This window comes from Scyliorhinus torazame, chromosome 13 (assembly GCF_047496885.1).
Source record: "Scyliorhinus torazame isolate Kashiwa2021f chromosome 13, sScyTor2.1, whole genome shotgun sequence".
Lineage (NCBI taxonomy): Eukaryota > Metazoa > Chordata > Chondrichthyes > Carcharhiniformes > Scyliorhinidae > Scyliorhinus > Scyliorhinus torazame.
The window spans coordinates 21,298,149-21,313,797 of NC_092719.1; the positions used below are offsets into that span (position 1 = coordinate 21,298,149).

Consider the following 15,649-nt stretch of genomic DNA (forward strand, 5'->3'; position numbering starts at 1 on the left):
AGACTATATATTCTGAATGAGCTATTGATTGAAGTAGAACAACTCAGCCCCAGGAATCCTGATCCAGGTACAAATCGCATCAGCAAGTGCTATCTTGCCCACAAAGAAAGCTTTTCATATATATGTTAAAACCTATGTCAGCAAAAAAGTTTGCTTAAAATTTCAGATCAGACATTCTTTCATTGGTTGACCCATGTGACCTTTTTAAACAGGTTCAACTCCAATTGTAGTCTTGGTATTCTCCTGAAATGACCACCAGGCAGCTGCACCCTTTCTCTAGCATGTCTCCAAGACAGTCAGACACAACCCTCCTGTTCATGCCCTGATATCTTGCATGCCTTTGGGCTCGCACACAGCAAGAAGCTCAAACATTGGTTAATGTATTGATGCGACATGTGAAAATAAATTTGTGCCTACAAAAGCTTAAATATTGCAAACATGTAACTCAATCCCATCTCAAAAACTCAAAAGATAATAATACCAGTTGATTTTACTTAAATTAATGATCAGCTTAGTGACTGAAAATATAATTTGGAAAAGGATTTAAAGCTGCCATTGCTGTTCAGAAAGAACATATGTTCTTTGAGTTTCAGTTTAATTCAGACAAAGTGCTTATTCCAGTTATTACCACGAGGCATTTTTCACATCACACCCAACATTGCCTTTGCACACAGAAAATCTGGCTATTCACACAGAAAATCTGTGATTCAGCAGAGAGAATAATAAACCGGGGCACGATGAAGTTATACTAGAAGTTAACTTGAGGAACAATGTTATGATTGCAGATTTAGCTTTCATAATTTCTCTTATTCCAAAACTTCATGCCAATGCAGTGAAGCAATAGAATTACATATTACTCCGTGAAATAAATTTTTTCATCCAGATTACTTTCAATGGAAGAAAACCCTATGACAAGAAAGGTTTGTAACTGATTGTTATGTATCCAACAAATACTGTTATCCAAAGGAGTTTTGAAGCACATATTTTATATCGCTTCACACAGTCACGCAGCTTGTACTCGATGCTCCATCGCAAAACTCTCATAATTCACAACAGCACACTGAACACAAAGGTAAACTGAATTTCCATTTAGTAGCGTTACTTTCCCATCCCACATCTTTGACCAGCTGCTACCATTAGCTCATTCCCACGCCAGGACTTTCATAGCACTAAGGAATAAAACATTTTTGAATTCAGAACAAAACAGGATCAATTGGATTACAGAGCACTCAAACGAGCTATTGAGGGCAGGCTTCTGCTCCTTAAATAAAAGCAATCTGACAACGAGCAAGCTATGAAATCAAGTGCAGTGCCAGCTCATTCAGCCCAATCACTTCCAAGAACAAATTGTGATTAGCTTGGGATGCGGAGTGACCAATTAAGAGTGTATGAACAAAAATGCTTGCAATACCCAAGGAGGCCTGGCCAACCACGCCCACATGTTCTGGTCTTGCCCCAGACTTGCGGGGTACTGGACAGCATTCTTCGAGGCAATGTCCAAAGTGGTGGGGAGGAGGGAGGAGCCATGCCCGAAAGTGGCGGTCTTTGGGACATCACACCAGCCAGATCTATTCTGGGGAGGGCGGACGGATGCCCTTGCCTTTGCCTCCCTGATCGCCCGCCGTAGAATCCTGTTCGGCTGGCCGTCAGCAGCACCATCCAAAGCTGCAGGCTGGCTGTCCGACCTCTCAGAATCTCTCCAAATGGAGAAAATCAAATTCGCCATCTGAGGGTCAGACAACAGCTTCCACAGAACGTGGGAGCCATTCACCCAATTGTTCCAGGACCTGTTTGTGGCCAACAAACAAGCAGAAGAATAGAGAATAGCCAGGTAGCCAAGAATCAGGGGAAAGTAGCCGAGGCGGGGGAGGGAGGGATAGATTTGGGGAGGGAGGGGGGGGGAGAGAGAGAGAGAGGAGAAGAAGGGAGAGAGAGAGAAAGAACAGCTAAACCTAAGAGAAAAGGGCGAACCACAGAAGGGGGGGGGGGGAAAGAGAGAGGGGGTGGAAGAGGGAGGAGACAGGGAACAATAGAGGGGAACCAGTGAAAGGGGGGGGGGGTGGCAAGGGAATGACAGTCGGACGGAGGGCACGGGAAACAATAACAAATTTGGCATCTACAGGAGCAGAGAACAAGGAAAATCTGGCAAAAGACGGGACGAACGGACGACAACGGCAGCGAAAACCGGCCGGGAGAATTAAGCGAGAACACCAACACCAGATGTATTCGCATATTGCCCTCTGTAATTGTTCTGTATGTTTTCCCGACGCCCAAATGTATATGTACCCCCCCCGTTTCCCACCCCCCCCCACAAACAGATGCCTACTTACATGCTAAAAATACTGCCAATTGTACAGAGCGGCTGTTGTTGATCTAGCACATAATACCCTCCCAGTTATTTTGTTCTAAATACCCTACCAGTTATTTTGTTCTAAATACCCGACCAGTTATTTTGTTCTAAATACCCGACCAGTTATTTTGTTCTAAATACCCTACCAGTTATTTTGTTCTAAATTTTTTTGTTGTTGTTTGTTTTGTTTTTTGTGCGGTGTTCCCTTCTCTTCTATGTATATGTATTCTATTTAGTGCACATAACGGTAAATATACTTTATTCAAAAACCCAACAAAAAACATTTATATAAAAATGCCTGTAATACTATCCTTGCACAGACAGTTGGATTTGTAGGTGAGGGCTAACATTTGTTCTTATAAATTTAGAGTACCCAATTAATTTTTTCCAATTAAGGGGCAATTTAGTGTGGCCAATCCCCCTACCCTGCACATCTCAGGGTTGTGGGGACAAAACCCACACAAACACGGCGAGAATGTGCAAACTCCACATGGACAGTGACCCAGGGCCGGGATCAAACCTGGGACCTTTGCGCCGTGAGGCAGCAATGCTAACCATGGTGCCACCGTGCTGCCCAAGTGAGGGCTAAAATAATCAAATAAAACAAATTTGACGTCTGCTGCATTTTTGTAGGAGACCATTCAGTCCATTTGAAAGAACTATCCAATTTACTGCACTCCCTCAACTGACCCCTAGCCCTGCACATTATCCTCATCAAATATACATCCAATGCCCTTTTGAAAACTTAGTCAAATCTGTTTCCATCATCCTTCCAAATGGTGGAATTCAGATTTTGGAGCAACACACTGTGAAAAGTCTCACTACCCAAACCCCTGGTCTTTGTCAATTATAAAATCTATGTACTCCGATTATCCTTCTGTCCAGATATGGCTTAGCTGCTTAACAAGCCAGTGGAGCCAGAGTTCAGTGGTGTCACTGAACTGGATGAAAATGAAGAGTAGTGTTCCATGTGGAGGATGAAACTGTTTCTGCTCTCAAGCTTTTACACACCAAGGATGACAGAAGTCACCGGACTATGGCAAGCCTGTGGCCACATTGCACAAAGGTACATTTCCAAACAAGTGGGTCGAATAACTAAAGGGAATCCTGTCCTCACGTGTGGGGAGGCTAGAAATGTTAGGGGCCTCAGTTTATAAGCCAAGGATTTGACATGCCATGGCATACAAAGGCTATGGACAGTGCTGGAAAATGAGATTCGGATAGGCCTGCACAGACACGATGGGCCGAAGGGCCTCTTTGTGCTGTAAAAACAGTATGATTCTATTCAACAATGAACTCAAGAGGATGCGTATTTTCTTTTTGCACAGGAAGGGGCTAGTAGGTATGATGGGCAGAATGGCTGCTTCCTCCTGCATTGGGGAGGGAGGAGGCGGATGGATAAGTGTGCCGTCACCGCTACGCGTTGCCCCCCCCAAACCACGCCCTCTTTGGCGCGAGGGGCCCTAGCACTTGTCCAATTCAACCAGAGTCGGCGGTTAACCTTCCGCCACGGAGGCAAGAGCCTTACCGACATCACTCAGCCCCCGTCAAAACATATTCGCCGCCACCCCCCTCCCTTTCCAATTACTGTAAATATCGAAGCGCAAAGCTGGAAAATCACTGAGTGAGTGAATGAGGTAGGGTTTGCCAAACAGGCTCAGTTCCTCTCACCTTCTTCACGGTCCGCGGTGCTTCCATGACGGTGCCGTCCGCGTTGAAAGTGTCCCCGTTCTGCGCGGCCTCGATGCTTTTCATCGCCGACTTGGAGTCCTTCGGGTTGGCGTTGAGCGGCGGCAGCTGATGCCGTTTGCTTTCCTCCGCTGAGCTCATCGCCGTGGGCTCCCCGTCTTTTGTCTGAACGCTGTTGCCCTCAGCGTTCACCTTATCCAAGGCCACAACGGCCTCCCTCAGTTCCACCTCGGCCATCTTTGCTGTGACTACCTGAAGCGACATTTATTTATTTTGCTTCCCCACGCGCCTTCTCGCCCTTGCCAACTCAACCACTGCTTTCAAACTCCAGCTTTGCCAATGTCTCCACACACGCCGCACCAGCAAACCTGATACTGCGCATGCCCCGCCCTCCACACTTGCCCCGGTCCTTGACGGCCTTGTAGTTCCTCTCCGCCTCCAGTGCCGCTGGCTCCGCGGGTGAAGTGGGGGCAGGGGGCACTACATGTTCTACAATGCACTTCACTGATAGCACGCCCGCGTCTCAAAGACTCTCGGATGCTGTAGTTCTTTTCCATCAGAATCTGACAAAAACAAGAGGGAGGGAAACTACACATCCCAGCATTCCCTTTGGTGGTCTATGTGCGCACGCGCGTAGTGCCCCTTGTTCCAGGATGGGAATTGTAATCTGATGGCTCCCCGCCCTCTTGCAGAGGGGAAGGCAGACTATGGTCATCTGGGACTGTGGCGACTTTACTTTTTTAAAATAAATTTGGAGTATCCAATTCATTTTTTTCAATTAAAGGGCAATTTGGCGTGGCTAATCCACCTACCCTGTTCATGTTTGGATTGTGGGGGTGCAACCCAAGCAAACGGGGGGGGTGGCGTGCAAATGCCACACAGACAGTGACCCAGAACTGAGATCGAACCTGTGACCTCGGCACCGTGAAGCAGCAATGCTAAACACTGTGGCATCATGCTACCCCTACTTTACTTGGTTTCTTAGTCTGTGCTTTAGGATCGCCCAGGTGGTACGAGCTACCCGCAACCTGTGTCTGTACATCTATAGTTAGAAGTTTTACAACACCAGGTTAAAGTCCAACAGGTTTGTTTCGATGTCACTAGCTTTCGGAGCGCTGCTCCTTCCTCAAGTGAATCAAGAGGTATGTTCCAGAAACATATATATAGGCAGATTCAAAGATGCCAGACAATGCTTGGAACGCGAGCATTAGCAGGTGATTAAATCTTTACAGATCCAGAGATGGGGTAACCCCAGGTTAAAGAGGTGTCAATTGTGTTGAATGAACGGACATCGTGTGACAATCACCAGGCAGGAATGTTCCCTTCCAGTCGGGGAACACTTCAGCAGTCAAGGGCATTCAGCCTCTGATCTCCGGGTAAGCGTTCTCCAAGGCGGCCTTCAGGACGCGCGACAACGCAGAATCGCCGAGCAGAAGCTTATAGCCAAGTTCCGCACACATGAGTGCGGCCTCAACCGGGACCTGGGATTCATGTCGCATTACAGTCATCCCCCACCATCTGGCCTGCGAAATCCTACCAACTGTCCTGGCTTGACACAATTCTCTCACCCGCCAATACTTCATTGCCTGCACCGGAGTTGTTAGCGAGTAGGAAGAAGTTGCAGATGGAATTTGACCTACTCAATGGGTAAGGCAGTAGGCCAGCTGCAATACTTGAGGGGGACCTTTTATCAACACGGGGAGAAGGCCAGTTGCCTTTTAGAGCACCAGCTGAGGCGGAAGGTGGCCTCTCAGGAGAAAGGGACTAGCGGACAACAGGTTGGTCTCCGCCCTGGCAACGGTTAATGCAGCATTTGAAGAGTTTGATCAGAAGATCGGAACCACTCAAGGAGAGGTTGTCCATGATGCAGTTTTTGGAAGGATTGTGCTTCCCGAAGGTGGGGAAGAGCGAAAGGAGGCGTTATGAAGTGTATGGATTCAATGCAGTTGAGTAAAGCTCTGGGCCCGGTTGGATTTCCCATTGAATTTTATAGAAATTTTTGGGGTAGTTGCTCCCACTGATAATGGATATGTTTTAACGATTCCTTGGCCTGGGGAGGCATTACCAGCGACATTCACACAGGTTTCCATTTCCCTGATTCTGAATCAGGATAACAACCCTACAGAGTGCGGGTTTTATTGATTAATTTTGTTGTTAAAGTGTTGGTAATGTGGTTGGAACCCTACCTTCCAGAGGTGATTTTGGAGGAACAGACGGGTTTTGTTAAGGGTCAGCAGCTGTTGACCAACATATGCTGATTACTAAATATTATCCTATCCCCCGCTCTAGCAGTGAATGTTTCAGCGGATGCCGAGAAAGGGTTTGAAAGGGTCGAGTGGCAGTACCTATTTGAGACTTTAAAAAAAAAAAAAATTCCAGTTAAGGGACAATTTAACGTGGCCAATCCACCTACCCTGCACATCTTGGGGATGTGGGGGTGAGACCCACGCAGACACTGGGAGAATGCAAATTCTATACATGATGTGGAGATGCCGGCGTTGGACTGGGGTGAGCACAGTAAGAGGTCTTACAACACCAGGTTAAAGTCCAACAGGTTTGTTTCAAACACTGGCTTTCGGAGCTCTGCTCCTTCCTCAGGAAATTCTATACGGACAGTGACCCCTGGCAGGGATTGAACCCTGTCCTCGGTGCCGTGAGGCAGCAGTGCTAACCACCGTGCCACCCTCTATTTGAGATTGTTGGGCAGTTCAGTTTCAGACCAAAGTTCATCCTGGATCTGTTTGTTGCATAAGGCTCCCACCGCTGTTGTCCATATAAATGACTTGAGCTCCGGCTACTTTCAGTTGTGTAGGGTACAAGGCAGGGTTGCCCACTGTCTCCGCTTCTGTTTGCTTTGGCAATTGAACCACTGGCTATTGTGTTGAAGTCTTCTGTGGAGTGGAGGGGATAAAGTGGGGAGGGAGAAAGCATAGAGTGTTCCTATATGCAGGTGTTATGCTTCTTTATATCGCGGACCTAGGGAGCAGTCTACTGGCTGCTTTGTGTCCGACTGGGAGCGTGACGAGCCGGTAAATACCTGGAGAAGCCTCCCACAGGCTTCTTGGCAGCCAGTGCACCTCGCGAGATCTATCCAGACCTCGCAAGGCGGTGTGATCAGGACCCTGCCCTCAATGGCCATGACCAAGTCCCGCGCACCCAAGTCGGTTTGAAACCTACTAAGGTGTACTCACCCAGGATTTACCAGCCTCCTGGCATCTAATGGCCTTCCCAGGGAGTCCCCAGCCAGGCGCCTTTCACTGCCAGGATGGCAGTGCCAGGGAACACTGCCATGGGTCAGAGTTGAGGGGGGCCATGCCCATGAAAGGAGGGTGGTTTGAAGGTTGGGGAGGTGCAGGGTAGGTATGAAGGGGCCTATGGAAGGTTGGGAGGGGGGGGGCGGGGGATGCGAAGACCTGAAAAGGGGGGGGCCCTCAGCGACCTTAGCAGGGGTGTCATCACTTGGGAGGGTGTGGGGCAATGCCCACATGTGTGGAGAGGTGACATTGCCCATGGTTGGGGGAGTGTGGGAGACCCGCAAGCTCATTTAGTGATTGGGGCACCCTTTAAAAATGGCGATCTGATCTCTGAGGAGCCCACCTGGACAATGCGTTCAGCTCCCTAGTGATGAAAATAATTCTAAGTGTGGGGTAAACAGGTGAGGAACTCCCTCGGATCCAATAATATGACTAAGTGTGGTTAGCCATGATGTGGAGATGCCGGCGTTGGACTGGGGTGAGCACAGTAAGAAGTCTTACAACACCAGGTTAAAGTCCAACAGGTTTGTTTCGATGTCACTAGTTTTCGGAGCGCTGCTCCTTCCTCAGGTGAATTCACCTGAGGAAGGAGCAGCGCTCCAAAAGCTAGTGACATCGAAACAAACCTGTTGGACTTTAACCTGGTGTTGTAAGACTTCTTAAGTGTGGTTAGATAGCGGTGGGGAACTCGGCAACAGAGCCAGCAGAAAACTCCCAGAAAAATCCGCCACAAGTATCACTTGGAAGCATTTCCATCAGACCGCGCCTCCAGTCTCCAAGATGGATGAGATAATGAAGCTGTTGAGGATTTCTGGCTCTTTTTCGGGGTATAAGATTAATCTAGAGAAGAGTGAATATTTTCTGGTGAATTGCCGACCTGGGGCTGTTGTCTTTTTGCCTTGCTGGATCAACTTTTGTTATCTGGGAATCCGGGTAGGCCATGATTGGGCCTCACTCAATAAACTAAATTATGCTAGTCTGGTGGGTGGCGTTAGAACTGATTTGCAGAGGTAAGATAACCTCCACCTGTTCTTGGCAGACAAGATTCAGACGGTTAAAATGAATGTCTTTCCGAGGTTTTTATTTATTTTTCAGTGGTTCCCCATTTTCTCCCCCAATCATTCTTTGCTAGAGTCAATAAGTTGATAACTTCTTTCATTTGGGCAGGCAAGACCCCGAGGATTCATAGGCAGAGATTTGGAGTGAGGCTTTACATAGGGTCAAATCAACATCCTCCTGTGTAAGGCTCAGCTTGATCCAGTTCAACGTGGTGCACAGGGCACATCTGACCAGGACTAGGATGTGGGTTTTTTCTCGGGGGTGGAAAATAGGTATGAACAATGTTCTCGGGGACCGGTGAATTATACCCATATGTTCTGAACGTGTTCTAAGCTTGTTGCTTTTTGGGTCTCCTTTAACACCATGTCAGGGATTCCTGATATTTTTTTCCAATTAAGGGACAGTTTAGCATGGCCAATTCACCTAACCTGCACATCTTTTTGGGTTGTGGGAGTGAGACCCACATAGACATGGGGAGAATGTGCAAACTCCACACGGACAGTGACCCGAGGCCAGGATCAAACCCGGGTCCTCAGCATTATGAGGCAGCATTGCTAACCACTGCGCCACCATGCCGCCTTGATATTGGGGTTTCAATGATAGTAATGCCATTGAATCCCAAAGGGCAATGGTTAGATTCTCTCGTTGGAGAGAATTACTTGACAATTGTGTGGAGCGAATGTTACTTGCCACTTGTCAGCCCAAACCTGGATATTTTCCATGTCATGCAGCATCTGACATGGACTGCTTCAGTTTCTGAGCAATTGTGAATGGTGCTGGATATTATGCAGTCATCAGCGAACATTCCCACTTCTAACCTTATGATGGAAGGAAGGTCATTGACGCAGCTGAAGATCATTGGGCCTAGGACACTACCCTGAGGATCTCCCGTGGTGATGTCCTAGAATTAAGATGATTGACTTCCAACCACCCCAACCATGTTGCTTTGTGCCAGGTATGACCCCAATCAGCGGAGAGTTTTCCCCCCTGATTCCCATTGACTCCAACTTTTCCAGGGCTCCTTGATATCACACTCCGTCAAGTGCTGCTTTGATGTCAAGGATCGTCAATCTCACCTCGCCTCTGGAATTCATCTCTTTTGTCCATGTTTGGACCAAGGCTGAAATAAAGTCAAGAACTGAGTGACCCTGGCAGAACCCAAACTGAGTGTTAGTGAGCAAGTTATTGCTGGGCAAGTGACGTTTGATAGCATATTGATGACCCATTTCAACGCTTTACTGAAGAACAAAGAGTAGACAGTAATTGGCTGGGTTGGATTTGTTCTGCTTTTTGTGTACAGGACACACCTAGGCCATTTTCCAATTGCCAGGTAGATGCCAGTGTTGTGATTGGACTGGAACAGCTTGGTTAGGAGCCCAACAAGTTTTGGAGCACAAGTCTTCAATACTATTCCCGGAATATTATCAGGACCCATAGTGTTTGCAATGCCTCCGCCCATTTCTTGATGCCATATCCAGCTCCTCCAAGACCGAGTCAGGGAACTGGAGCTGGAGTTGGAAGAACTTCGGATCATTCGGGAGGCAGAGGGGGTCATAGATAGCAGCTTTAGGGAATTAGCTACACCAAAGATTGGAGATAGATGGGTAACTGTAAGAGGGACTGGGAAGAAGCAGTCAGTGCAAGGATCCCCTGCGGTCGTTCCCCTGAGAAACAAGTATACCGCTTTGGATACTTGTGGGGGGGGGGGACTTAACAGGGGTAAGCCATGGGGTACGGGCCTCTGGCACGGAGTCTGTCCCTGTTGCTCAGAAGGGAAGGGGGGGGGAGGAGCAGAGCATTAGTAATTGGGGACTCGATAGTCAGGGGCACAGATCGGAGATTTTGTAGGAGCGTGAGAGACTCACGTTTGGTATGTTGCCTCCCAAGTGCAAGGGTACGTGATGTCTCGGATCGTGTTTTCCGGGTCCTTAAGGGGGAGGGGGAGCAGCCCCAAGTCATGGTCCACATTGGCACTAACGACATAGGTAGGAAAGGGGACAAGGATGTCAGGCAGGCTTTCAGGGAGCTAGGATGGAAGCTCAGAACTAGAACAAACCGAGTTGTTGTCTCTGGGTTGTTGCCCGTGCCACGTGATAGTGAGATGAGGAATAGGGAGAGAGAGCAATTAAACACGTGGCTACAGGGATGGTGCAGGCGGGAGGGATTCAGATTTCTGGATAACTGGGGCTCTTTCTGGGGAAGGTGGGACCTCTACAGACAGGATGGTCTACATCTGAACCTGAGGGGCACAAATATCCTGGGGAGGAGATTTGTTAGTGCTCTTTGGGGGGGTTTAAACTAATGCAGCAGGGGCATGGGAACCTGGATTGTAGTTTTAGGGTATGGGAGAATGAGAGTAGAGAGGTCAGGAGCACAGATTTGACGTCGCAGGAGGGGGCCAGTGTTCAGGTAGGTGGTTTGAAGTGTACTTCAATGCCAGGAGTATACGAAATAAGGTAGGGGAACTGGCAGCATGGGTTGGTACCTGGGACTTCGATGTTGTGGCCATTTCGGAGACATGGATAGAGCAGGGACAGGAATGGATGTTGCAGGTTCCGGGGTTTAGGTGTTTTAGTAAGCTCAGAGAAGGAGGCAAAAGAGGGGGAGGTGTGGCGCTGCTAGTCAAGAGCAGTATTACGGTGGCAGAGAGGATGCTAGATGGGGACTCATCTTCCGAGGTAGTATGGGCTGAGGTTAGAAACAGGAAAGGAGAGGTCACCCTGTTGGGAGTTTTCTCTCGGCCTCCAAATAGTTCTAGGGATGTAGAGGAAAGGATGGCGAGGATGATCCTGGATAAGAGCGAAAGTAACAGGGTAGTTATTATGGGAGACTTTAACTTTCCAAATATTGACTGGAAAATATATAGTTTGAGTACATTAGATGGGTCGTTTTTTTGTACAGTGTGTGCAGGAGGGTTTCCTGACACAATATGTTGACAGGCCAACAAGAGGCGAGGCCACGTTGGATTTGGTTTTGGGCAATGAACCAGGCCAGGTGTTGGATTTGGAGGTAGGAGAGCACTTTGGGGACAGTGACCACAATTCGGTGACGTTTACGTTAATGATGGAAAGGGATAAGTATACACCGTAGGGCAAGATTTATAGCTGGGGGAAGGGCAATTATGATGCCATTAGACGTGACTTGGGGGGGGATAGGTTGGAGAAGTAGGCTGCAAGTGTTGGGCACACTGGATAAGTGGAGCTTGTTCAAGGATCAGCTACTGTGTGTTCTTGATAAGTATGTACCGGTCAGGCAGGGAGGAAGGCATAGAGCGAGGGAACCGTGGTTTACCAAAGAAGTGGAATCTCTTGTTAAGAGGAAGAAGGAGGCCTATGTGAAGATGAGGTGTGAAGTTTCAGTTGGGGCGATGGATAGTTACAAGGTAGCGAGGAAGGATCTAAAGAGAGAGCTAAGACGAGCAAGGAGGGGACATGAGAAGTATTTGGCAGGTAGGATCAAGGAAAACCCAAAAGCTTTCTATAGGTATGTCAGGAATAAGCGAATGACTAGGGTAAGAGTAGGACCAATCAAGGACAGGGATGGGAAGTTGTGTGTGGAGTCTGAAGAGATAGGCGAGATACTAAATGAATACTTTTCGTCAGTATTCACTCAGGAAAAAGATAATGTTGTGGAGGAGAATGCTGAGACCCAGGCTATTAGAATAGATGGCATTGAGGTACGTAGGGAAGAGGTGTTGGCAATTCTGGACAGGCTGAAAATAGATAAGTCCCCGGGGCCTGATGGGATTTATCCTAGGATTCTCTGGGAGGCCAGGGAAGAGATTGCTGGACCTTTGGCTTTGATTTTTATGTCATCATTGGCTACAGGAATAGTGCCAGAGGACTGGAGGATAGCAAATGTGGTCCCTTTGTTCAAAAAGGGGAGCAGAGACAACCCCGGCAACTATAGACCGGTGAGCCTCACGTCTGTAGTGGGTAAAGTCTTGGAGGGGATTATAAGAGACAAGATTTATAATAATCTAGATAGGAATAATATGATCAGGGATAGTCAGCATGGCTTTGTGAAGGATAGGTCATGCCTCACAAACATTATCGAGTTCTTTGAGAAGGCGACTGAACAGGTAGACGAGGGTAGAGCAGTTGATGTGGTGTATATGGATTTCAGTAAAGCGTTTGATAAGGTTCCCCACGGTAGGCTATTGCAGAAAATACAGAGGCTGGGGATTGAGGGTGATTTAGAGATGTGGATCAGAAATTGGCTAGCTGAAAGAAGACAGAGGGTGGTGGTTGATGGGAAATGTTCAGAATGGAGTACAGTCACAAGTGGCGTACCACAAGGATCTGTTCTGGGGCCGTTGCTGTTTGTCATTTTTATCAATGACCTAGAGGAAGGCGCAGAAGGGTGGGTGAGTAAATTTGCAGACGACACTAAAGTCGGTGGTGTTGTCGACAGTGTGGAAGGATGTAACAGGTTACAGAGGGACATAGATAAGCTGCAGAGCTGGGCTGAGAGGTGGCAAATGGAGTTTAATGTAGAGAAGTGTGAGGTGATTCACTTTGGAAGGAATAACAGGAATGCGGAATATTTGGCTAATGGTAAAGTTCTTGAAAGTGTGGATGAGCAGAGGGATCTAGGTGTCCATGTACATAGATCCCTGAAAGTTGCCACCCAGGTTGATTGGGTTGTGAAGAAGGCCTATGGAGTGTTGGCCTTTATTGGTAGAGGGATTGAGTTCCTGAGTCAGGAAGTCATGTTGCAGCTGTACAAAACTCTGGTACGGCCGCATTTGGAGTATTGCGTACAGTTCTGGTCACCGCATTATAGGAAGGACGTGGAGGCTTTGGAGCGGGTGCAGAGGAGATTTACCAGGATGTTGCCTGGTATGGAGGGAAAATCTTATGAGGAAAGGCTGATGGACTTGAGGTTGTTTTCGTTGGAGAGAAGAAGGTTAAGAGGAGACTTAATAGAAGCATACAAAATGATCAGGGGGTTAGATAGGGTGGACAGTGAGAGCCTTCTCCCGCGGATGGAAATGGCTGGCAAGAGGGGACATAGCTTTAAACTGAGGGGTAATAGATATAGGACAGAGGTCAGAGGTAGGTTCTTTACGCAGAGTGGTGAGGCCGTGGAATGCCCTACCTGCAACAGTAGTGAACTCGCCAACATTGAGGGCATTTAAAAGTTTATTGGATAAGCATATGGATGATAAGGGCATAGTGTAGGTTAGATGGCTTTTGTTTTGGTGCAACATCGTGGGCCGAAGGGCCTGTACTGCACTGTATTGTTCTATGTTCTATGTTCTATATCACATGGAGTGAATCGAATTCGCTGAAGACTAACATCTGTGATGCTGGGGACCTCCGGAGTAGGCCAAGATGGATCATCCACTCGGCAGTTATGGTTGAAGATCGTAACAAACGTTTCAGCCTCATCATTTGCACTGATGGTCTGGAGATGTGGAGTTGCCCCTCCAGTGAGTTGTTTAATTGTCCACCAGCATTTATGACTAGATGTGGCAGGACTGCAGATCTGATCCATTTAGAACAAAGAAAGGTACGGCACAGGAACAGACCCTTCGGCCCTCTAAGCCTGCGCCGATCATGATGCCCTAACTAAAAAGAAAACTTCTGCCCTTAGTCAGTATCCCTCTATTTCCTCCCTATTCATGTACCCATCCAGATGCTTCTTAAATGTTGCTAATGTGCCTTGTTGCCACCGTATACTCTGGCAACGCATTCCAGGCACCCACCACTCTCTTAACCCGCACATCTCCCTTAAACGTTCCCCCGCTCACCTTGAACATGTGCCTCCTTGTAATTGACACTTCCACCCTTGGGAAACAGCCTCTGACTATCCACCCTGCCTATGCCTCTAATAATTTTGTCGACCTCTATTAGATCTCCCCTCAGCCTCCGTCTTTCCAGTGAAAACAATCCTAGTTTATTCAACCTATCCTCATAGCCAACACCCTTGAGAAAGGCAACACCCTGAAGAACCTTCTTTGCACTCTCTCCAAAGCTCCCACGTCCTTCTGATAATGCGGTGACCAGAACAGCACGCAATACTCCAAATGCGGCCTAACTAATGCTTTTTATAGCTGCAACATGATTTCCCAACTCCTGTACTCAATGACTCGGCTGATGAATGCAAGTATGCCATATGCCTTCTTGATCAACTTGGCCACCTGTGTTGCCACTTTTGGGGAACTGTGGACCTGCACGCCCAGATCCCTCTGTATGTTTAATGTTCCTAAGGGTTCTGCCATTGACAGTGTAATTCATACCTAGATTTGATCCTCCAAAATGCACCACCTCACATTGTCCGGATTAAACTCCATCTGCTATTTCTGTGCCCAAGTCTCCAATCTATCTCAGAGGAACAAGATTCATCAAGCAGATCACGGAATCTCTACAGTGCAGAAGGAGGCCATTCGGCCCATCGAGTTTGTACCGATTCACTCCAATCTGTACATCCCTGGGCACTAAGGGGCAATATATCATGGCCAATCCACCTAACATGCACATCTTTGGAATTTGGGAGGAAACTAGAATTTGGGAGGAAACTGTAGCACCCGGAGGAAACCCACACGGAGAGAACGTACAAATTCCACACAATCACTGAAGGCTGAAATTAAACCCAGGTCCCTGGCGCTTTGATGCAACAATGCTAACCATCGTGCCACCATGCCGCCTCGTGTGAAGGAGTCACGTGCTGTGGATGAAGGGGAACCGTTGGATGCACTGTACTTAGATTTCCAGAAGTCATTTGATAAAGGTACTGCATCAAAGATTATTGTGGCAAATAAAAGCTCATGGTTCCAGGGGTAACAGATTGGCATGGATAGAAGATTGGAAAGCTAACAGGAAGTAAAGTAGACTTAAGTTTGTCTTTTTCTGGTTAGCAAGATTCAGGTAACACTATACACACAGACAGAACACCAATCATGGCAAGTCTGACCATGTGACACTGCAGGATAAGTAATGGATGACACGCTTACCACATTTCTCCCTGATCTCGTCAACAATGCAGATGATGGGTTCTGAGAGCTGAAATTAAGACACTTCACTGTTCGAAAAGCGAGACGCTTATCCCAGACTTCACTTGGGATAAGTATCTAGTTTGTCTGGTAGTGTCTCTCTCAAAAACTTGGCATGGCAGTGATAAGCATAGCCCCAGGACCCCATTTCAGACAGTGAGGTGTTTTAATTTTAGCTCTCTGAACCTATGCTGTTGTATCCTCTGACAATCCTCGGCACTATCATTTGTTCTGGAATTGCTTAACTCTGTGTATTACTTGCTGGTTATGCTGTTTGGCATGAAGCTAGTCCTGTATTAT

The 15,649-nt window shown here is 47.6% G+C and overlaps 1 protein-coding gene across 8 annotated transcripts in view; it reads right to left on the reverse strand.

Moving 5' to 3' along the window:
• ahcyl2b (adenosylhomocysteinase like 2b) overlaps window positions 1–4,450 on the reverse strand; it is a 134,708-nt gene extending 130,258 nt beyond the window's left edge. For 3 of the 8 annotated variants that reach the window (XM_072471161.1, XM_072471158.1, XM_072471160.1), the window contains exon 1: window positions 4,022–4,441. In XM_072471161.1, the coding sequence (XP_072327262.1) occupies window positions 4,022–4,303 (282 nt within the window). In that variant the 5' untranslated portion in view covers window positions 4,304–4,441. Of the gene's footprint in view, window positions 1–4,021 lie in introns of all 8 variants that reach the window. The other 5 variants (XM_072471163.1, XM_072471162.1, XM_072471156.1 and 2 more) reach the window with 4 other exon arrangements.
• Between the last annotated feature and the right edge of the window lie 11,199 nt (window positions 4,451–15,649).